Raw genomic sequence first — 25,518 nt, forward strand, 5'->3', positions numbered from 1 at the left:
TAGTGAAGCAGCAGAGTCACTCCCCAGATGAGTCCAACTTGATTGGGAGATTTGAGTACTGTACACACCCCTATTGTTCAGTTCCTCCATTCATTCAATACATGCATAAATACAATGTTAATTAAACTTAAGGTTTTTTTTTTAAGTTTTCAAATAAAAGGTCCCAGTTTTCTTCTCAAATCCTAGCATAGAATTTCTTTAGAGACCACTGCTCCAGATACTGAAATAGCCAGGGACACAGCACCTGGTGCAAGAAGTAATGGGAAAGAAGGTTTGGAGAAACAGGTGGGGAGCATGAGAAGATAATGAGCAAGGGAAGTCACTGACCGGAGAAGGACAAAACAATCACAGAATCAGTTCCCTCACCACCGCTCCCCAGCCCTGACTATGGGAGAGACGGAAAGAGATAGGGAGAATTAGTGACTTTAATTCACTTCCACTCAAGGCCATGAGCATTCATCAATGGGTGAGTCCCTGATACATGCTTTGTCCCGGATATGTAGGAACTCGCAATTCCAAACAGGTAAAAAATAGTTACTATGCACTGTAGCACATTCTAAACACAAACACAAGAATCTATAACTTCCTTCTCCCCTCATTTTATCACTGAATGATGATGAATGATTTCTGTTATAATAATAGAAACAATATCAGGTTTTTGGTATTTGTATGTGAGTTAGATTAGATAACATGTAAAAAAGGCTTAGGATGCTAGCTGGAAAATGGTAGTTTCTAAATTAATAGTATTTTTTTTAAGATTTATTTATTTATGCCTCCAGAACTGGGATACAGGCCAGAGGTGCAGGGGCTGTGAGAGGATTCACCAGAGACAGAGTGGGGAGCAGAACAGGCCGACTGACGAAGTTCACTGCTAAGGGGAGAAGGGGGTGGGTCAGGAAAGGTCTGCCACACCATGAGGATCACCTCCAGGGCCGGAATCGAACTGATGCTGAAATGTTTTTAGCTTTTTTTTTTTTTTAAGATTAATTTATTTATTCATATAGAACTGGGGTACAGGCCAGAGATGCGGAGGGTGAGAGGATTCACCAGAGACAGAGCAGGGAGCAGAACAGGCAGATCAACAAAGTACACTGCTGAGGGGAGCAGCTCAGGAGAGGTCTGCCACGCCATGTGGTCACCTCCAGGGCAGGCAGGAATCGAACTCATGTGGAAGTGGCTTAAGCTTCTCAGTGCTGTGCTTTAACCCACTGCGCCACAAGGGAGGACTGTTTTTAGCTTTTTAGTGCTGTGCTTTAACCTGCTGTGCCACCAGGGAGGGCCCAATAGTGTATTTTTTAATGGAGATTTGGTCTTACTAGACATATATAAGTGTCCAGTGTCATTTAGATATTATTAGTAGTATTATGCATGTAAAGAATCTTGTGAATAACAATAACTATGGTTTCCTTCCTTTCTTATCCTCCAAGCCAGTGGCTTCTATTCCTTTAAAAGGCCTTCTCTCCTATTGTGAACTAAGCCCCAATGCATCTTATAATGACCAGAACATTCCAGTCCATTTTGCAAATTTAAATTGTGAGAAAATCAATGTAGACCTGGTCATAATCTCAAAAGTCATGCAAGTCTTCATATTGAGAATACAAATATACTCCCAATAGGATCTCAGAAACAATGCATTATGGCATGTTACTAGAGTAAATAATAATATTTGTCAACAAGAATGAGGCTCTCACCATAGACTGAAATAGTAAAGAAAAGCAGTATGATTCTGACTGTATGATTCAAACTGAACTGGCCAGGTTCAAAATGTTTGTGTAAGCCATGGCGGGGGGGGGGGGGGGGGGGGGGAACATGAAGGTGGGTTCTAGAATCCTCCCATTGAGCATTGTGGAGTTGATCCCTGTCATTCTTCCTAGTGAAGTTGAAGGAAACACTTTGAGCACGTATTCTATTTCTGCTCAATGCTAGAAATTGTTCTATGTTGACTCACAGTAACACTGGATGGCATTTTCACTTGGGTTTACTAGTGAGCCTCAGAAAAGTCATGGAGCTCTGCCTTGCTATTCTTGAAACTAATGACAGTAAATTTCCTTTTGAAATAGTTAACAATTTTACTTTTCTCTATTTTGGAGAAATCACACACACACACACACACACACACACACACCCTTTGCCAAGATATTACAGATTGACAGGTCTTGTGACTTCCACTGAGGAAGCACCACCTATAGAGACCATAAAAAGTGGAAGTAAGTAGTGGTAACTCCACTTCTGCAGCTCCCAGTCCCTCCAAGGTTTCCAGGCCAAGCAAAGTCACCCTACAGGGCTTCAAAGCTGGTGGGACACAAGCCAGTGTCCTGTCTTCTGGCCACTGGCCCATCCCAGCCCAGATGTCACTAAAAGGAGTATGTTGTGTTTTGGAGGTCCTGCAAAGCTGTGCTCTGGTGTCTGTCCTGGATCTCTCCAGCAAAACTTTGGGTAATGAACAATGAACAAAACCTGTGGCTTAGGTAAAATGTTTCATGGAATGCAAACACCAAAGTAAAAGTGACTGATTTACTTAGTCTGAAAACTGGGAGGAATGGAGGCATCTAGTTTCTTTGTGCACAGGACACGTCTGAGCTGTGCTGTAGTGTCTGCTCATGGCTGAGCTCCCCTTTATTGCAGGTCGTTGGTACTAATCAGTTGGTACTAACTAATGCTGTGTTAAACATCTATGATTGTGTGAAAGAAATCCCTGGATAAAGTCTATATGTACTCTGTTAGCTTCAGAGGTATTTCTATCTGTCTGTGTTATATTTTCTAAATAATATTGAGATTCTACCACTCCAGGCTTCCAGCCTCCAACCTCCACTAAAACAGAGCCTACATCAAGGCCATACCAGGGGTCCACTTTCAACTAGTAAATGCTCAGAGGGGCTTTCACTTTCAATTATCTTCGTTGAGAAATGCAGTCATGATTATGTTTTTAAAAGTGGGAAATCTACCCTTCTTGCAAAAGGAAGCAAAAGACTGTTATTGAGTGACTGAGTGAAAGTAGAAAGGCCAGTTATGAATATAAAATTGAATAAGACAATGAGCATTGTTTATATAGAACTTTCAAAGTCCAGTGAAACTGGAGCTATTAATAGGTCAATGGTCACTCATCGAACTAAAGCAAAAATGGAAACATTTCTGTCAACAACAAAGGAAGGAAAAGCAGATGAAGTGCTTCTCCAATCAGACAGTATATCACTGATCCACTCCTCTGAAGGCTCATGAAGAATAAAATGTCTAGCTCAGCCACAGTAAATACACCACCAAATAATTGTCTTCAGTTCTACATAACCCCCCAAATAAAATCAGATGAAGTGTACATAGTCTGAGGATTCAGCAAGGGTAATAAAATTTATGTATTGAAATGGAAGTTAGAGGGAAGTTGTAGCACTTAGTAGCTTGGTGCTATACCGTGTTAATTCCACATAGTCCCTGGGTTTGCAAAGCAAATATATATACCAAGTTTATATATGTCTTATATATGAATTTCCCTGACACCGAATATGGTTTGGGGTGTCAGTGGCTAATCTTGATTGCCTTGTAATATAAATTAAACACTCTTTAATGAATGCCATGAAATTCCCAGCCCTCTCAGCTTCCCTTCCTCACCACACTGTCATGACCCTATTTTCTTTGCCTGAATGTTTTTGCTAAGGTATCAGCTTGCTTTTGTGTCCTGAAATAGTTGAATATTTTCATTTAATTCTCCTTTTTGATGGACAGATTTATTGTCTATCATCTTTAATGAAATTTCCAGAGATAATATATAGGTAATTACGTTCATAAGATTTATCTATGTTCCTTTTTATAAAAGAGCCCTTTAAATGCTGTGTCATTCACAGTCACAGGAATTATTTATGGTCAGCTAATACAGGCTCAATCATTCAAATCTCACACACAAGCTATTATGTGCCTACTTGTTTTAGTTATATTTCATATGACTTTCTCTAGTTAGTCTCTGGTTCTATTTATTTATTAATTTGTATCATAGCTGACAAATTAAGTTGTTAATTATCTTAGTGTCTGAAATGAAGCAGTAATGGCAAGATGCTAGCTGGGATTTATTAAGGAGCAAAGAATCATACTTAATGTGAATAGCGAGATATGATCATTTCTAGAATCCCCTTTTAAAAAAATAACTATTTCTACAACTGTGTACATTGTGTCCCAGATAATGTTCAGAAGAACAGGCCGTTGGAGTGAATATTTACTTACATTCATATTTGCAGTTTATAAGAGTGCATCCAATTAACATCTGACTTTTAATGCTTTATGCAGTCGAACCCAAAACAATTGATACATTTTATTATAATGCAAATTTACTCCAAGGCTATTTAATACAATCCAAGAAAGAGACTATGCCCTTATCTGAAAGCGACTGATAATTTGTTTACTTACCTTAGATTTTCTTAACCCTGTAGATCTCAACTGCTACTGGAGAACTTAGTAAATATACAAATGCCCTGTTCCCATCCTGCTGTAACAAACCCAGTCTTCTGTGTATTTAATAGTGCGTCTGGTGATCCTGATACTCACCAGTTTGAAATCATAACTTAATCTTTTATGTTAATCCCCCTGTAAAGAAATAGCTCATCGGCTTGAGTTTTAGGGTAACCAAAGGATATGAACATTTGACATAGAAATAGGAAATTCCTGACAACCATTGTCACCAAGCAAACACGTGGCAGAACTTGGAGTTCATCAGTGATGGCCTCCCCAGGAGCATAATTTAAGAAACCTGTTGTAGTGAGTGCCTTCCCACTCATGGGGAATGAAGTCAGAATCATATGTGCTTCTTCCCACCCACCCCTGGTTCTTGGGAGGATAAGAATCAAGAATCCGTAAAGAAATCTCTGCTGAGTTTTCCCATGACCCAACCAGAACCTCTCAGTCCCCAGGTTTCCCAGCAGAACTCCAACCAATAAACCCACCAATTAAGCAACTGAATATCATTATGGTGAATGTAATTACAGACAGTAATTTTGAGCATTTAAATGCCTCTCGTGAATGAAACCCTTTTCCCAAACCTATCAGTTTTCTGTTCTTAAGAAAATGGAAGGCAATCTTATTCCCTGTCTCACCCCAAACATAAACTCTTCACTTAGAAGAAACCCCTTCTTGCTGGCCCAGGGGACATCCCGAAGGATATTCAATAGGCTGAGTTATAAGGAGGAATGTCCTACTGAGGTGGAGGCCTTTCAGCACCTCTGATCCAAGCATAGTTTACAAACTCCCTGCCCTCAAAAGCAATAACTAGCCATTTCAGCTGTGTTTCTTCATTTCTATTCCTCCAGGAGAATTCATACCAAATTGTAAGGATTTCTGCAGAAAACTCAAATGTTGGCGACTTTACAAAATAGTGTGGTAACTTTAACATTCCTTAAAATGGAGTTCCATAGGATGCAATTTGCTGAGGATTTAGAGTCCCTTAAAATAAAATAGACATTATAGATATATAGGTGAAAATGGATCTGAAGAGATAATGAATCTCTTCTGGCCCAGAATTACCTCTTGCATTCAGCAGCTTTATATTTAGCTCATGAAAACCTTAAGCCTTTATGGATGATAGGTGCTTAAATGGATTCTATATATAAAGGTTTGAAATGCACTACAATCACCTAAATTTTTAATCTTTTCTTTTCTCTTATGTATTTTTCTCTTATGTGTAATGAGAATGAGTGCCTATAATTGCACTAGTAGCTAACATGGTCAGAAGTTTTGGATTCATCAACCATTAAATAATGCTATACAAACTCTGGCAGAAAAATCATATGTATTTAACATCCTGATACAATGCCTAGAGCACAGTCCTGCATAGAGTGAATTTTCAAGACTCCCCTCTGACAAAGACCAAATGTTACATCCCAAAGTTACCGTTTTGTATGATATTTTTAAAGGGTTTATTGCTTCCTGGTCCAATTAGGATATTTTAAGCCACAGCATTCTGTTTATGGTGACAAAGAAATTATGTGTTGATTATTACTCCATGATTATAATTTCTCAGCACTTTTACAGAGTAACCTGAAGTCTCGTTGTTACTTCCAACTGTGCCTGAGAGCACATTACACTTTTCGAGACACCATCTTAACCAAGATTAACAGAAGACCCCTAGTAACTGTAGACTGAGTGCTTATAAAAACCCAAAGCGTATTTAATCTTTGTGATAAATTATTGAAAGTCATTTTAAATGTTTAGAAAACAGTCTTAAAATTCCAGAACTATGTACAGATCAGGATGCATTTGTCTCTCCAGTAGGGTTCTATGGCTCTTTGGGAATTTCAGCATGAAAGAAATTTATTTACAAATTATAATCTTTTAACTCCCATACGTGGTCACTTTAAAATATCTTGTTAATACTATATTTTTTCCCATTTTGACACACAGCAGCCTAAGAATTTCTGGGAATATGGAAGACCACGTGGATTGTTTTTTTAATGTATATGCATAAACAAATGTATATCTATGTATATTATTGTGTTCATTTGTATGTTCTACATCCGTCACAGTAAAAATAGGCAAGGAGGTAATATTCCCATCAGAGAAGGTTCCTGTGAGGAGGTTTTCATTATAGGTTTCCATTGTTTCCCACTTTGTAGAGAGCAAACCTTCAAGTCCCTAAATGTTCCTCAGAAAGCAATATATGTAAACAGTTAATAAAGAGATTTGAGGCTCCACTTTCTCATAGATCTCTTAATTATCCCCACAACTAAAGCACTAATTGATTTCTTTCTCTGATGACATCGACACTTGGAGACACTGAAATCATTTACAAAATCTCCATTTGACAATCTGATCTTTTCTTTCTGCTCATTAGGGGTAAGAGTATAGAACAGAGTTGTCACTCCCATGGATCCCCACAATCATGTCCCACTTAAGTAACAGGGTGTCCCTCAGGTCAGCCTGTGATAAAATCCAGGTCACACAAGGCTGAATCCTGGATGTTTTATGCCCTCAGGATCTGAAAAGTGATCACAGCCAGCTCTGACCCTTGAGACCTCAAATGGTCATCTAAGCACTCACATAAATTGGTGTCAACTAGCTCTTGGGCCATTGCCGTGGAGGCAGGAGTGGCAAAAGTACAGCCTTCCCATGGAGGAACTAATGTCTTTCTAACACTAAAAATAAGGGGAAATGTGTTGATTGCTCCGACAGGCAATCCAACTGTGGTGGCTAAATGCCCGAGGCTGACAAATTCTGCATCTTATCCCTGCCGTCAAGTGGAGGTGCATGTGAATACTGTCAGCCCCAAAGAATTGAGAAACAACTTGCCTTCCAAAACTCTGCATCTCCACAAAATCTTGACAATGCCAACAGCTCGTCATCTCATGTTTTTCAACCCTCCAGAAAATGGCCTTCCAGCCTGGGACAAACCGAAGCACTGTCCAGACCGAGAGCACAACTGGAAGCTAGTAGGGATGTCTGAAGCCTGCCTGCACAGGAAGAGCCATGCGGAGAGGCGCAGCACCTTGAAAAATGAACAGTCATCACCACATCTCATCCAGGCCACTTGGACTAGCTCGATATTCCATCTGGACCATGATGATGTGAATGATCAGAGCACCCAAAGTGCCCAGACCTTCCAAACAGAAGAGAAGAAATGTAAAGGTAACCCAATTTTTAGTAGACCATATCAGTGTCTCAACAAGGAAAACTATTCCTTATTAGAACTGTGTGCTCAGCCTCCATTCACGATGGCCGAGCGTGTCTGTGCGTTTTCTCTGTTCTGTTGGGAGGTCTTTTTCTTCTGCTAATCTTCTTTTAAACATAAATAAATAAGTGGGTTCCAAATGAAAGTAGTTGATTTTAGTTTTGTGTTGTGGAGGGCCCTAAGGACATTTTTATGTCTCTAATTAACCGAACGTTTGTTAGATTTGGCTTAAGTTCTATTTTTGAATCTGAATGGAAACCGGCTTTGCTATCATTATATAACAACTTGCTTAGACGTATGTGTGCGTGTGTTTTTGTGGGTACATTTCTTTGCCCTGGGGGAATCTTAAAGTCTAACCTAAAGTGACAATTCACACTCAAAAGAAAGGTTTGAAGTTGTTTTCTTTACTCCTTAAACCCCATGTCATCATCCTGAAAGGTGAGATTATAGTGTTAGAAGATTGTCACTTCATTAAAAAAAAAAAAGTTAAACTAGCCCTAAGTCTAATTGCATTAGATTTAACTGGTCTTCACCTCCCATCACCTCCACCCTGACAGATGTCTTTGTGTTGATCGCTTTATTGTCTTAGGGTTTCCCAAAATCTTTGCTTCTTTAATCAATGTGTGTCTTTAAATGCCCAATAAATCAATTTGTGTCTTCATATGTTCAAGTTCACCTAATTTCCACTCCTTTCCAATTTGGCATGATAGTTTGAAAAGGTCTTTTTAGTTCTTCTCTAGGATTGTTGACTCATGATAAAGTTTTGAATTGTGTGCTGGAAAATCTGGTAATCACATACCAAGAACTATCAGTAAATGTTTAAAGACTTCTATCTATGAACCATGAAGGGCTTTTGAAAATTGTTCTAACTTGAACACAATCACATGATTCTATTTATCTCTCAAAAACTGCTGGTTTTCAGCTTTTCTGAAATCACCTGACCGAGGAAGTTGAATGTGCAGATTGTTTTTGTTGAAGGTAGGATTATCTGAAAATAATAATAAAATCGTATTGTAAGTGCTGATGTGAGAGCAGGCAAAATTGTACACATTCTCTTGTGGAAATTTTCTCACTTTTACTATGTAAGATATCTGGGAATTTGACAGGAAAACTTAGAAAAAAGAACAAACTTTTTTTTTTGAAGGTATACAGAGGACAGCAGCAGGTATATAGAGGACAGCTATGTTTGATATAAAACAATTGAGATTTGGTCTTAATATTTCTAATCAGTTGTATCTTCAAATTTCATGAGCTAGGATCAAAAGTTTGTCAGTCCTTGATTTATAGTCAGGAGCTAGAGGGAAATCATAGCATCCTCATGATCTAAGAGCCTCAGAAACTATTTGATTCATTCACATCGTTATCAATGTTCATTCATTTACACACCTATTTATGCATTTATACAGCCTATCTGTATGCCTGTCATTTGTGAGAAATCTTGACCTTGGATACACATAAAGTTCCCAACATTATACACTTTTAAATTTGTTGGTTCACCTAAAAAGCAAAAGAAAAGGATCTCTATTTGGATCAAAGACCCACAATAGACTACTTGTTCAGAGCATACATTTTTGAGTCTGTTATTTCTGGGTTAGACATTCTGTCCTTTAGATATATCATATGTGACTGTTGGTAGATTGAAATAAAGTAATGTATTTGCGTATTTATCATAATACCTTTCATATAGTGTTCTCTATATAGTCGCTATCATTATTGCTGTGGTCATTGTTATTAACTATGCACCATTAAATTACATCAATTTCTTGGGCTGTACTGTGTGCTTGGTAAGAACAGATGAATGGGTGGTACATGGCATTTCAGGGATGTTACAGTTAAGAATCCATTTTCCTTTCATTCTACTCTCTTTTGTGTAAAGTCAAAAATTACTTGTTGAGAAAATACAAAAGTTCTTCCTCAAGAGTTCAGCATTGAAAAGAAAACAATGAAAGCAAACTCTCCTAACTACCATGTTCACCTTGGCACTGATGCGATACATACTTTGGTTCAGCATAAAAATGCCACCAGAAAGTCTACACTGCCATAATCCAAAAAAACTAAACAGCGTTCAGGTGGACACCTACATTTAGTCAGGCACCATGGGAGGGACACAGTGTAATTAGATGCTCTTTTTGTGTGTGTGTGCAGTTGATTTTCTGTCTGCTCTGCTTGTGTGCTAGCTTATGCAGTTACTGTGAAGAGAATTCGGTTTTGATGTCCACCTATGCTGGACATTTATTTCCTGACTGTCTATCTCCAAGCATGTTTGATATCTCAGGCCTGTTGTAGTTCCATGTATTCATCCCCTTTGTGTTTACTGAGTGTCTGCACGATTCAAAATGGTGTCCATCATGTCCCAGCATAAATAAATAGCAGCAGTGTCAAAAGAACATCCAAGTAGTCCCATTCAAGGGCCCAAAATGGGTAAGATGCCAATGTCCCTGAAGGATACAAAAAGTGAAGGATCTTCAGCACAGGGCCCAAAAGAATTTACATTGTGAAGTTGCTCAGAAAGCCCATCTCCAAAATCAATGAAGTAGCCAGTTTGGCACAGTGCAACCCTGTGTGAGGTTTGTAAATGAGCATGATTCTGCAAATGATTACTTTTACTGTTCTATTGAAGCAATCACAGAAAATGGGAGTATGCTCTAGAAAGTTCTATTACAATTTATATTGCCACTGACATTCAAATATGTGATCAGTGACTTCATCTTGCTAAACAGCATAGAGCCTGGCTGGTTATTGCCAAACTTATCTGGTCAGCAATGTGTAGCCAGAGCTAGATAAGAGTCTTATGCAATAAACTATGTATTGGGCCAGGATGGACTGGAACTTTTTTATTTTTAAATGGTCCTTCATGTCAGGTAGTTGGAGAATCACTGATTTATCTTTTACAGTATTCTTGATTTTTTTCTTCTTTAGGTTTATTTTTGCTATATATATGAAATGTTTTGTTTTTCATTCTAGTCTCTGAATACAGCCTTCTCGTTAATCTGCATATACCCTCTACAAGCATTCTAAGCAATTTGATTGGTAACACATTTAACTACATTCTAAGCAATTTGATTAGTGACACATTTAAATATATAGAGTGAGAATTTACATTCTGCTGCAGAGCCCACCACTCAAATATGCTCTAACACCACAGCAGATGGCATTAAGTGACTCTTTCCCCTTCCCTTCCCTCTTCCCCTTCCCCAACACCCCTTATATCTCCATATTGTACCGCCCTGGACTATCTGTCACCAATTGAACTGACTGCTCAGTCACCAGGACCACATCCTCCCTCACAAGTCTGAGATGATCTATTTGTTGATACTCAAAGATTACCCAACAACAGCACTAGCAGCACTTGGAACTTGTTAAAAATGCAGACTCTCAGGCCCCACTCCAGACTTATGAATTGGAAACTCTGGAAAAGGCTCCAGGAACCATGTTTTGTTTGTTTTAAGATTTATTTATTTATGCATACAGAACTGGAGTATAGGCCAGAGGTGCAAAAGATTGTGAGAAGATTCACCAGAGACAGAGTGGGGAGCAGAACAGGCCACCTGCTGAGGGGAGCAGCAGGTGGGTCAGGAGAGGTCTGCCGCACCATGCAGATCACCTCCAAGGTGTAAATCGAACTCATGCTGAAGCGGCTTAGCTGCTTAGTATTAGTATTGTGCTTTAATCCGCTGCGCCACCAGGGAGGGCTCCAGGAACCTGTGTTTTAACCATACTTCCTGGTCATTCTTTAATATGTGTGTGTGTGGTATATATTTACATCATTCATTTTTGTACAATGTATGCTTGTATGTTTTCTCCTTATAGGTGTATTCCCTGTAAAAATACCACTACCAGTTCACCCGTGAACCATCACATAGCCCTTTGTGCTCTTCTCTACCCTGTTTTGAGCCCCCTACGTCCCCCTTCCTGATGATTTTTAAGACCTGGATATATTGAATTGCCTTAGAATGCTCTTACTCTTAGTATAGGAGAGCCTCTGCCACCTAGTGGATACTTGTGTAATGTGCATTTTTCTTCCCTTCCTTAACCGCACCTGGTGAAGTCACCTAAGTGTCTGTCTCCATTCTTAATTGAAGCTTTATCTTAATTACCGAGGCATTTTCTTCTTAAGCACTCTGTATGGTAACACAGCCCTCTGGGACTTGAGCCTGTCTGAGAATCCCACTCTGTTTAACCATGACCCTGATCCTTTCCTAAGTTCCTTTAATGTTTCTCTATTCAGTCCTCTCACACCTCCTGAACTCTCCAGGAACCTCCAGACCCCACCAATTCCACAAGAATGAAGCCTAGACAGATACACGCACCTCTATAGCAGAATCTAATCAGCTCTGCTGGCCCCAGTCAGCCCTCCATACTTGAATATTTGCCCGTGATGTCAATCAGGGACCTCACATGGATCTGATGGGAGAAATGAGGCTAGACTGACCCAGTTCCCCTGGTTGCATCAGGAAAAGGATGGTAGCAACTTGGTGACTGCACTGAATTTTCTCTGTTCTGATTGAGTTTCATACCCAGGAAGGAAAAAAAGAAGTCAAAATAATTGTACTAATAAATTACTTGCTCTTCCACAGTCATTGTTGAAAAAAAAAAGTGGAAATTTCCCAAAAGCTCAATAAAAATAATTATTAACAAAATCATTTTAAATTCCATCCTCCAGGATGGGCGGTTTTAAATCTGTATTATATTTCAGCCCTTTTTCAGTGCGTATTTTTTTATAAAGGTGGAATCACACTATATATAAAGCAGCACTTTAAGGCTTTTAATGCTTAATAATATATCATGGATATTTTCCCTGTCATTAAATATTCTTCTGAATCCTGACTTTTATTGGCCATAGATTATTCTTGCTTATAGATATACCACAATTTATTAAACCAGTCCCCAAGATTTAGACAAGTTAAACTCATTTTTAAAACAATATTTTATGTCAGCAAAGGGGCAGACTATTAACTCATGCTCTTCATAAGGAGAAGAAAGTGAATCAAATCAGCAATGACAATTTTAAATGATGTATAATTCCCATTGACCCAAATAACAAAATGTACTAAAAATGAGAGATGTAACACCAAGTCATTGTGTGCATTATAATCCTTCAAGCTAGACATTCACATCTTTAGCAGGTGATCACTAGCTTTATCTTTAAGTAGAATGCAAGGACATCTTCATAAAATGACATTTTAGAAGATGGAGGGTTAGAAAACTTGAGTCTTTCCAACAGACCAACCATCTGCTCCCTCTACTTCTCTCCACTCTGCCCCTGCTCTGCAGTCAGTAGGGTCAGCAGTGCCTGTGAGAGCCAAATGTGGTTCATATATCTCAAGGGCACTCTGGGCGTCTTAGCCATCAACAGGAGAATAAGTGCTCTCTGCCAACTTCTGGTATATATAGGAGAACCATGTGATTTGGTACTTCAGAGTCAGGGACAAGCACCCCATAAGCAGAACAGAGAAGACAAGAAAAGGGAAAAAAGCAATCAGCTAGAGTGGATGTGGAGGAAAAGCCAAGAAACTAGGTGGTGTTCCAGGAAGGCAAATGTCAGAAATTCAAGGCTTTGTTCCATCCAGCTTTGGTTTTCTTTGAGATGCCACCTGAGGTGGTGGGTGGACTACAGGTGTTTCAGCCTGGCCTTCCCTCTGATAGGACTCTATCCCATAGAAACACCTATGCACAGGCACAAAGATCTATGTTCAGAAGTTTTCTTTGCACCTTCATTTTTATTACTAAAAAGCTGAAAGCAATTCAAATGACCTCCATAGGAGAATATCTAGATAAACTAGATATCTAAGTGTCTTAGAAAATAATGATCTTCTTAAAAAGCAGTCATTTTAGGAACATATATGAAGAAGCAGTATTGAGTACAGTGAGATCCCAAATACATTCTTGAAAGTCTGTATCATTGCAACTGCAGCCCATGCATAGAGAAGAGTTGCTGGATGCACATCAACTTGGAGACAGTAGAAACCTTAAAAAGGAAAGAGTGGGTAAAGGATAATGCTAATATCAACTGCATATATAACTGCCTTCAAATAAATGTTTGCAATTAGACTGCATTGTGTAGTTTTCCTTAAATGTGAAGATCCTGTGCTCTCCACTCAGACAGGCTTAGGTTAACTTATTGCTTTTTAATTTACAAGCTCAGGGCAAATTTTTAACCTCTCTGACCATTGGTTCACTTAATTTTAAATAGAGTAATAATATCTGTTCTCAGATTTGTTGTGAAGAAAGATGATGTGTGTGAAACGCCCAGCATAGTGCCTGCCACTCAGCAGAGAAAATATGATAACCATTCTTAGAATATAAACAATCTCTTAGCCTTATGCCATCCTCCTCCTGTTTCTATCAGCCTTTCTGACCTGGAAATACTTTGACAAACTGAATAAACATAAATGAAGATAAGCAAAACTGTCATGTACACAGCGATAACAAAGCCATAAACAATTGAAAGAGTCCATAGCAACAATCAAGATATCTTTAAATTCATTTAAATTTAAATAAATCATCAAGAAAAGTAAAAAAAAAAAGTGCGCTAAGCTGAAATTTAATTCAAGCAGTCTGGCCCATGCATCATCATTGTTTATCATTATACTTTCTTATGCTCAAAAAGGTGAGAAAAGGGAACCTCCCTGGTGGTGCAGGAGTTAAGATCTTAGTGCTATCATGTTATTGCCAGCCACTGCAGCATGAGTTGGATTCCTGGGAGGTGACCTACATGTGCAGCAGACCTCTCCTGTTTTGGCTGCTATTCGCCTCAGCAGGGTATTTCAGGGATCTGCCTGTTCTGCTCCCTACGCTGCCTCCAGTGAATCTTCTCACCTCCCCACACCTCTGGCCTACACCCCAGTTCTTGTATGTATAAATATTTTTTTAATCTAAAAAAAAAAAGAAACAAAAACCTTTAAAAAGGAAGTACTCCCAACCATAGAGGCAACACTTGTCTCCTCTCAGGGAGTGCAGAGCAGTCAAGCTGGCAGCAGTGACCTCAATACACTCCTTGTTGCACAGTCTAAAGTTGGATTCTGACTGCCTCGTACCAGTCACTGACCCTCAACTAAGCAGGTCATTTGGCTTGTCTGGGCCTCAGTTTCTTCACCTGCATAATGAATGGAAACCCTCTCTCATAGAGTTCTTGGAAAGAACCAAGTTCCTAGCTAATTCTGTGAGACACAGTGAATGATCAATAAATGAGTGTTATTGTTTTTGTAAAGAAGCTTAGAAAGACTATGAGAAGCAGATAGGATAGTGGGGAGGTAGAATGTCCATGTGAAAGTAACCACTGGCAGGATTGAATTTTCTAATGCTGGGAATATTCTGGATTTGAGGAAACAGATACAATAACCATATCCCTAATGCTTCCAATAGATCTTTTTCAGACAAAATTGAGAACAATGTAGACAGCTAACTTAGAGACTTTGCACTGAAGTTGAAGGAGTGTCAGCCTAAGAAAGCTCTTATAGAGGACCATTGTAATTCAATTTTTTTCCCTTCCCCACCCAGGTCTCTCACACAGGTTGCCCCGAATGCCTACAATTTCATCATTGCTCTTTCTCTATGTTCTTTCAATATGCAAACCTACTGGCTGGATTATCTTATCAAGATGCAGGTATCTCCAAGTGGATGAATTAGATCAGATTCCTATCTGAGTTCGTAGAAGTCTATGGAAGAGTGGGATTGAAAGAAGCTATGAAAGGGATAAAGGGTGCAGGAAAAAGATGAGAGAGGGAAACAGAAAGAGCAGAACTACCAAGTGCCATTATTGGATTGCCAGGTTGTGCACTGTGCAGCAGGAGGGGTGTGCTCCTCACTGGTACAGTTCTGACACAGTGCCCTGTAATAAATGTGACTGCCTCACTTTCTCAGTGTTTACCAAGGGCTGACCCTGAGCACATTATAAAAATACAAAAAAGTTCCAATTTAATTTTTTTTAATGTGTGAGTGAAGTATTGATCATAGGCTATCAAGATATTTCAAGAATAATACTATATTTTATAAGTGAAATTTGCTAAAAGAATAGAACTTAAATGTACTACTCAAAAAGATAGATAGACAGACGGATGATAGGTCAGATGGGAAAAGGTCTTTCACAGCATCTAAGTTATCATGTTATCAGATGTATGCTTTAAATATCATAATTTAGTCAACTTTACTTCTATAAAGCTGAGTAAAATAGTCTAAGGATCCTCAAGTAATAAAGTTGGCCTAACATGTCAGTGTTTCCTGGCACTTAGGATGCACATAGAGACTCTTTAGAACAAAAGACCTGGCTCTGACATTCAGCAACTATTTAACTTCAGATAAATCACTAATTTTCTCCGGAAATTGAGTAAAGAAACCAATTCACACACCACTTAAAAGTACCTCTCCAATATGGTAACCATATTTCCCTTGTTTTGGAAAACAGGGTGAAATACATTAAATCACTACTGATCCCCAAAATATAAGCTCTGATTATCTTAGAAATATAGTACCAGCTCCAGGATTGAGAAATTGGTTCCTCATATATCTCTTCCAGTGTCCTTGCTTCTCTGTGGGACAGCTTCTGCAGGAACAAAGGAGACTGTAAGCTGTCCAGACTCCTATTTTCAGTGTCCAGTAAGTCTAGGCTTCCTTTACCTTCGATTTCTGGAGATATACTCGTGCTCCATAGTATACTCATAAAATCCTCTGAAGGTATTGGAGCCTCATACTACCTTCTATTATTGCCTCTCCAGGAGAGGTGTTGAGTTGTAAGAAACCCTGGAAATAAGGAGACACCACGCCAAGGTTCACCTCTAATAGTGACATTTCAGACAAAATAGACAAGCATATTATGGAACTATTTCATATGTGACTACAACCTACACTTACAAAGGGATTGTTGCATCTGTAACTGATGCTAATGATGAGCAATACTTATAGAATAGTCTTTCAGATTCTGGACCAATTCAACCTCCCTGGTTTACAGTGGGATAAATATCACCCTGTTTCTCTCTCTGCACTGCAAGGATACTAGAAATCAGGACAGCTGAGTTTTGGGAATGAGAGTCAGAGATACTAGCTAGTCCACAGCCACTCTCCATGGCATTGACCTGAAACAAAATTATCTTTGGTGAATCTCCATCCCCATGACATTCGTCACTACTGACTTACACAAGGGACATGGCTTTATTAAGCTTCATTGCCTCTTAAAATATTGCACTGTTTTACAAATATGACTATTCAACTCAATTGTCTATATTATGAAGTCACTAGACATTTGAGTTTGAATACTATGTGTGGGTTGATGGTTTATTAGTCTGGCAATATTCAGTGAGTGGCAGATTTTACCCCAACTATCCATAGTCCCATAGTTTCCCTGTAATGTGCAGCTATAAAGGCCATAATACCACAGGCTAAGCCTCAGAACTAATGAAAAGGTACTTATTTGGCTCTGTTTGCCTAGCTCTGGAAAAAACTTTTTATAATAAGCCTAAGATATAAAACTAAAGGTCAAAACTATGTAAGTAAAAGAACCTCCTGCCCTTTAAGGGAAAAAAGTTCATGATATTTTTTTGCAGGAGTTTCAATTGAGTGGGTTTCCAAGGAAACAGATATCTGCAATGGGTTCATCCCATTTAATATTTATGGCCAAACAGAGAAAAATGCTTTTTTATTAGCCCTTTGTGGTTATACATGATACCCTTATTCCTAACTTTATTAAGTAATCCTTCTATGTTTGAGTCTTTTTTTCTTCACCAAGCAAAGGAAATAAATTCTTTTTCTATGATTTCTCTTTAAAAAAAGGTTTGCAGTATCAAGAATATAAGCCTGGCGATCACCACTAAGTTATAAGAAAATAACACTAAATAAACCTGAAACTTAGATGAACCAAAGTCTATTTGATTTTGTTGTTGTTTCATTACAGATCTGCTTATTTTTTGGTTTCCGTTTCTAAAGTTGAATTGAAATGCTCAAATGTGCATTCTTGACAGTTCAAACAGGATTTAACCAGCATGAGCTAGGTCCAACTGACTCAAACCAACTACCACCAGCTCAAACCAGCTACAATCATATCCAGCTGGTGCCAACCCTTCCAATGAGATTCAACTGTGTCCAAATGGCTACAATTAACTTAAACCAGATCCAGCAGACTCCAGTTGGTTCCACCCAGCTTGAACAGGATACAACCAGTTCCATCCAATCATTTCCAGCCACCTCCAACCGTCTTTTAACCTTAACTAATCTTCTATAAATTGCTCTAAACAGCTGTAGTCATAATGAACCAACTTGAACCTACTCCAGCAGGCTTGAACCCTTATCCAACCAGCTTGAACTGGCTCCAGCTGTTTCCAGTTGACCAGCCTCAACCAGATCCAACAGGTTCCAATGGGCTTCAACCAGCTAGAGCCATTTGGAGCCAGTTGGCTTTGGTAGGTCCTAGTTTCAGCCAATCTGAGCTGGTCATAGCCAATTGGAGAAATTTGGAGCCATTTGGAAGCAGTTGTATGGTTTAGATCTGGTTGGATACGGTCAGGCCAGTTTGAGCCACTTCAGGCTGGTTCACTCAATTACAGATGTTTAAAGCATTTCAGAGCAAACTAGGGAATTTTGGAACTAGTTGCAGACTTTTGGCTCCATTTGGAGCTGATTCAGGCTGGTTGGAGTTATTTGGAAACATGCAAATCCAGCTAGAGCAGGTTGAGCCATTTAGATCTTATTGGAGCCAGTTGCATCTAGTTGGAGTCACTTTCAGCTGGTTGGAAACAGTTCTAGCCAGTTGGAGCTAATTAGAGCCAGATAGAGACTATCAAAGCCAGTTCAAGCCAATTGGAGCTGGTCCAAGCAGTTAGAGTTTGTTGGATCTGGATCTGGTATAGCCAGGTCAGTCAGTTTGAGATTGGAGATGTTTGGATCTGGCTAAAGTGGATTAGAGTGAGTTAGAGCCTGTTTGAGTTAGATGGAGCCTATCAGAACTAGTTCAAGCCACTTGGAGCCAGTTGGACCCTATTCAAACCAATTGTAGTTTTGAGTGAGAGAGAGCCTGTTGGAGCCAGTTCAAGTTGGTTGGATTCACTTTAAGCCAGTTCTAGTTAGTTCAAGTCTGTTGGAGCCAGGTGGACCTGGTTCAAGTTGGTTAGAGCTGGTTCGTGTCTGTTGGAGCCCATTTGATACTATTTGAGCTGATTAGAGCTTATTCAACCCAATTAGAGCTGTTTAGCGAACATCAGAGCAGAGGAGGGAACATCCAAGCCATTTAGAGGCAATTTAATCCAGTTGGAGCCAGTTTGGACCAATGGGTGCTATGCAGAACCCATGGGAAGAGGTTGGAACTGGTTCATATCTACTGGGACTGGTTCCAGGTGGTATAAGAGAAAAACAAAATTTGTGGCAAAGGACTATCAAGTCTAAGTGATCTGGTGCTTTCTTAGAAGATCTGTTAAGGCAAACCCATAAATTCCTTGTTATACTTCATTTTAAAGTAATCTCAAATTTACTACCACTCATGGTTCTTTACCAGTTTGCTTTCTAATTCAGGATCCAGGTCAAGATTAGACATTTCATTTAGTTATAGTTGCATACCCCTCCCCATTATTTTTCTTTCTTTTTTTGCTTCAGTCTGAAATAGTTCTGCAACCTTTTATTGTTGTTGTTCATAGCATTTGACATTTTTGAGGAATTTAGGCTGACTATTTTTATAAAATATCCAATTTAGGTTTGACTGATATTTCCTATGGCTAGAATCAGATTATGCATTTTTGGCAAAAAAAAAAAGTTGTATAACATAATTTTTTTTTCCTATACAAATTTGGATTTAAGGATGTGATTCAGAAACAATTTCCAGTCTTCCAAATTATGTATATGTTCATAAGAGGAAGTTTATATCTTTATTGATGAGCTGTTCGTCATCTCATGGTCTTGGAAGAAAGTGTATTTTCTAAGTAATAAAATTCAGTTTCCCCTTATGAAGTATCCATTCAATGCTCTAAGGATGAATGTTTCTAAAGTAAAATTTATTTGTTTTTCTGTCAACAAATAAATTTTTTTAGTTTAAAATTACATTTAGGACTCCTGTCTGAGAAACAACTTTCTCTGTAGCAAGAAGAGAAAGTAGATTCTCCATAATCTGAAGACTTTTCCGGGGATAACACAGAGATGCTATCACTTTATTTTCTTCTTGTGTTTTAACTAGATATGCTGTCCTTTACACAATCCAAATCATATGAAATTATAAAACAGCAGACAGTGGTGTACCTTACATGTATCTTGATATTTACTGTGCATTTTTCTAAACTATATTGACATTAGAAATAAAATGAAAAATTTCAATTCACCATTTCTAAATTTGGATCTTAGGGTACCAACATGAAATAGATACTATTTTTTGAAAAATCCTTTACAAGTCCTCTTTTATTCCACTCATCTTTCAAGGGCCACTTCAAATATCACTTCTACTATAATTCTTCCTCCATCCCCAGCTAAATGAATCATCTTTCTTTATGCTATGAAGTTTTGTTAAAGCTCTTTCTGTGTTCCACCTATCTCACTGTGGCTTTTGAACTTGCCTGATTGATCCACCAGAAAATGTGAGTTTATCTTAATTTATGCCAAATGTATTTCTAAATATGTTCTAGGTGCCCAGTACTGTACCAGGTGCTAAGAACAATAAGTTAAATGAGACAGACTGCTTCCTACATAGGGTTTCCAAATGGAAATGGTGGGAAAGTTTTAAATCTGGACTTGAAATGACAGCAACTCTGTTGAAAAACAAGCAGTGCAGGTCTTATAGGTTGGCTGTCTTTGGTCTTAAAGAATAATGATGAATTCAACCTGAATTGCTTCAGAAGTAGTAACCCATTGTTCTACATCCTCTACTTGAAGGATTCACCACGTCAGATACTGTTTCTGCTTGTTGATCTTATTTTAGAGCATTCCCATCAGCCTGGTTTACACTTCAGGTTATTTACACTTGTTCTTCATTCCTGTTCCATCCCTGGCAGCCACTCTTCTGTTTTCTGTCCCTACATACATGTTTTTACTGGACAATTCACAAAAGTGGATCTCTGTAATATGTGGTCTTTTATGACAGCTTTCTTTTACCAAGCATCTTGTTTTTGAGGTTCATCCACTTGCAGCATTTTTAGTCCTTTGAACTTTTTACCTTTAATTATTTCTCAACATTTTCAAGTCTGTGTGGGAATGGAGCTGTTAGTGAACAAAGAATAACTCTTTTGAAAACTAATTTCATTGTGCCAGAGACTCGATTTTGCACTAGTTGTTCTTGAAGGTGAAAAAGGAAAGTAAATGCAGATGACTCAATCATTCATTCATTACTCCTATTATTAAGGAAATTTGTTTTAAAATTAATCTCCGCCAAGTTATTCTGGAATAAAGAAAGTATACTCTAGCTGTTAAGTGTCAAAGCCATTCATTCCACTCAAACAACCACTCAACTTTTCAAATCGAGTCCATCAGTGTGATTACAATGAAATATTCATCCTAACACATTAAACTAAGGGGAACTGGATCTACTTGCTGTGTGTGATTAACTTAAGAATACTTAAATGAATGGCTGTGTGATATTAATGCAAGGCATAAGTGATATCCATAAAAATGTAAAATATTAAAGAGAATTTTTCCAGGTATAAAAGGAAGCAAAATAAAATAATGAAGTGGAATTAAACTAGATCCATTTTTGGAAAACCAAAAAAAAAATAATTACAATGACCTTATATTGAAGTACATAATTAGTTGTCCAGAACTTCCAAAACAGTAAAATTATTTTCTACTTAGAAATGCAATGTGGGGAAGTAGGACAAGTGATTCTAGAATAGAAATTTAAGGATCAATATTTCAATAGTAACTTCTTCCCTTAATGGCTATGTAAGGATGAGAAAACCACCCCTTTAATTTTCTATTCTGTAAAAAAATGAATGCCTTCTCCTACCAGTCTTATTGTTTGATTATGAAGAAAACCTGCAGTGAGCCTAAGAGCCAATGTTCTAATTAAAGTGACATCAAAACTGAAATTTTATTGTATATTTTCTAGGTCATGAAGTCAAAACTTCATCAGGCTACATAAGAATCATTCAGTTTGCTTTTGAATCTAGTGTTCATTCATGAGAAAAAAGAAAAGCAGACATCCTATGGTTGGCTTAGAAAACAGTGCTGACTACAGTACTCTAAAATATATTTCAACATCTTTACCTTTCTTTCCATCCCCAGCCTTAAGGGTACAGATCTGTATTCGTTTCTACAATATATTCGCATATTTTCAGCTTGGTGTGGATCCTGAGCTCTTTTTTAATATTACCTAATTCTTTTAAAGCTGAGGGTGACTTTCTGATTTGCCTTCAGTCAGAATAACATCTGTGATGCAAGACATGTGCTAGAACCCCAGACACTCACACTCTTCCATTCTCTTCCATGCTCTGGAAGAGAGGTCTGGAAATAGCACAGATACCTCTGGCGATACTTAGCACTTGTAAAAGGATCAAATCTTGACTTAAGGCTGATCCCACACTGTGTATTATTTTTTAGTAGACAAAAAAGGGAAAGTCATGGACAGGCCATCATCATGGATGTTTAGAAGTATTTTGAGCCTGTAAATGACCTAGTCTGACATGATTAAGTTTGTAGTCCCCTCAAAGGGACAACTGAGGAACCAGAAATGATCATTGCAGATCACTTACAGTTCAGCATACTCTGGACCCCAATGTAAGTCGACTGGTGAAGTCAGAGAGGAAACTGGAGCTGATTTAATAGGCACATCCTATATTCTAACTTATCTTCCTATTTGTGTGGAGAAAATAAATTTAAACTACATTTCTTAAGAGTTGTAATTTTTAGATCATTCTGTCATTATCCATACCCCCTATTCATTCCTTTATTAAGCAAGTGTTACATGTTTATTGTGAACCCTTAAATCAGCTTAACTAAGGAGGATGTAAGCACTAGATTTGGATTCATGATGTATTACTTCAAAAGAACAGATGTAAACACAAAGATAAATAACTGTTTCAGTTTTACTACTTGGACAGTTGATATTCTTAGTGGAGGCACAGTATTATGGAAATAAAAACAGGGTTTGCCAAGTAAAACAGGATTCAGATTCCCACTGGTTGACCTTATGACCTTCGGCAAGTTACTTAACATCTTCAGGTCTCAGTTCTCTCATCTCTAAAAATAGTACTATTTACCCTCAAGATTGCCAGGGAGGCTAAATGATTTCATGTAGAGGAAGGTCATTTCACAAGCTGGCATACTGTGTGGAATAGAGATCAGGAAAAGGGAATCCAGTGTGGCAAAAGTATAGTGATGCTATTTGTCAAAACTTCAAATGGTACATATTCAGGTTATATGAGTAAATGGCAAGAGATAAGAATAAAAAAACAGTTCAGATCCATGGTGGAAGAAGTCTTCAAACTTCAAATTTCAATTTGGGTTAAGGCTGGGGATGAGGTTTCAGATTAAGGATAAAGAAAGTACACCTCTCAGGGCAAGAAAGAAACAGAAGACCAAAAGGAGATTTGAGGACCTGGAACTCAAGTAAGAGTTGGCAGAGACCAGCTTACGGGACCATTGGTGCCTTCCCACATCAGAATCTCTAGTAGGTCTTACCCTAGAGATTTGCTGAACAAATGGGCCTTGGAATTTGCATTTCCAAATAGTTTCAAGAGATGATAACGCTGTTTGGGAGCCACATTTTGAGAACCAAGGATTCGCAGTCTATTTATAATCTTTATGAAATGTCACAGGGATGTTTTCTTTGGCCCATTTATTCAATAAATAAACACATTTTATCTAGTAACAATCTTCTGTAACTGGGTTTGTAGTTACTTTGCCATCTGTGAACACAAGTAAGTCTACCTTAATGAAATAAAATATACAATTGCCAAGTCTTAGACCTGAGAGTGTCCAGGTTGAGGAAGCACCTCCTGAAAACTTCCTTCTCCTTGGAAACCTCTCAGTTCATATATGGGTGTTCCTTCCATCAGCACAGGCCAGGGAGTGTTGTGCTCCCTTTACACTAGTGAAACACACTGTAACTCTCTCAAGCACATTTTTGTCAAAACAAATTCTACTTGGTGATGGGTCATGAACAAAAGCCTCCCTTTAGTAGCTTTCAGTAGAACTGTAACAGGCTAGAACCATCCAAAAGCTTTTATTCAATAAAGAAGAAAACTTAGAAAAGAATTTAGAGTACACAGAAAAGAATTTAGAGTACACAGTGTTTTAAGAGAGAAGCACCTTGAATTTCTGTTCCTGTCAAAACAGAATCAGTCCCAGAACCCAAAGCCCCTGAGGATTTGCATGTCCGTGTGTCTCCTGCCTCTTTTGGCTGGTAACTTCCCTCAAGAACAAGAAGGACACCCCTTCAGCCACACCCCAAGCTTTGCCTTGGTGACTTAGCTGAGGCAACAGACATCCTTCTTCCAGGTGATATAGCTCTGCAAGTGACTTTGCCTCACACATCTATTCAACAGATCAGAACTCCATGTTTCTAAGTGTATTTTATAAAACTTTGGACCGTATGTTACAGTATATGAGGCGTATAATCAGATGTGTTCAGGAAATACTGAGTTGTACAGAGTCATACAAAGCTCACTAGTTTTCCTTGTGAATCTGTCTCCAAGAGAGGAGACAGTATATCATTTCCCAAACTCATGTGACATGGAACCTCTTTGTATTGCTTTTTCTTCAGTGTTATCTCAGAGGATCAGTATTTTGGGCCTCCTCTTTGGGGATGTGTCAGTCCAATAGCCCTGCGTTTCATTTAAAAAGGATCACATAATTGCAATAACTAGGAGGAAAGTGATTCATGCTTATTAGCACACTTAGGACCAAGGGAGTAAAAAGCTTTGGCATGAACTGCATGACTCGAAGTTTTTTAATAACTCAGCGGGTTTCTGGGGGACAGTTTGTCTCAAGTCCCTCCCTCCCTCCAGAGCAGCTTTTATGTCTAAAGTACTAGGGTTAGTTGTGAAATAAAGTCCTGCCCGATCCACTCAAAGGAGAAATGAGTTCTGATCTCAAAATCTTCTAGTTGCCCTGTGACAGAAGTCACTCTGTCCCCCTGGGACTCAGTTTCCTCATAAGTTAAATTGAGCACTTATGGCCTGCACAGTTCTGAAGTGAGCACATTTTATACATCAAAAGACCAAGAGAACATGATCAAAAATTCTTCTGCACCCTTTTTGTTTCCCCCAAAATACATTACCTAACTGTTTTGTGTTGGTCTCAGGCAATTGATAGCGATGCTATCAGCTGGAAGTGCCTAGGGGCACTCACCTGGACCCTGATGATAGTCCTACAATTGTTTTTCCTTTTTTTTTTTTTTTTTAAGTGAACATTACACTGGACCTACCTTTATGGTTCTTATTGCCCTTTAGTAATAACCATCAGAAAACTGTGAAAAAAGTTTTATTACTTAACAAAACCTGGAAATTATACAGCACACCTGGGACAGAGGCAGGTTATAGGTGTTTAAAGAGAGGAAAAGGAGAGAAGAGGGATAGAAGGAAAGGGAACAGGCCTGAGGCTTTGCTTTTATTGGAACTGAGGGTGGGAGGTCTAAGGTTTTACAGACTCACTCTTGGTAAATTTATGTTATAAAAGAAAGAAAAGAAAAAAATGGTCAGTCATCCAAATCAACCAGAATCCATAAAACAAAGACACCTTCATGAGCAGGGGATAGGGGAAGGCAACCTGATTTTTATCTGGTGTGACTGGCCTTGTGTTTGTTTGAACTAGTCCATTTTAAGTGGAAGCCTGGGCAAAAATAACTTAAGCCAAAAAGTTGCATTAAAAAAGGTCCATTACAACCAGGCGAGAAAATAACAAAAATAATGAACAACCATAGACCAGAGACATTCTGTGGGGGTGGAGTGGGGAATGGGACCAAAAACGGGGGGGGG

The 25,518-nt window shown here is 38.5% G+C and overlaps 1 protein-coding gene across 1 annotated transcript in view; it reads left to right on the top strand.

Annotated features, from left to right (window-relative positions):
• The window catches only part of THRB (thyroid hormone receptor, beta), a 301,254-nt gene that overhangs the window by 225,040 nt on the left and 50,696 nt on the right, over positions 1–25,518 (top strand). Inside the window, exon 4 of the mRNA XM_004692279.2 lies at positions 7,339–7,599. Coding sequence (XP_004692336.1) covers positions 7,339–7,599 — 261 coding nt within the window. The remainder of the gene's footprint in view (positions 1–7,338; positions 7,600–25,518) is intronic.

This window comes from Condylura cristata, unplaced genomic scaffold, assembly GCF_000260355.1.
Source record: "Condylura cristata isolate star-nosed mole 26May11 unplaced genomic scaffold, ConCri1.0 scaffold00033, whole genome shotgun sequence".
Taxonomy (NCBI): Eukaryota; Metazoa; Chordata; class Mammalia; order Eulipotyphla; family Talpidae; genus Condylura; species Condylura cristata.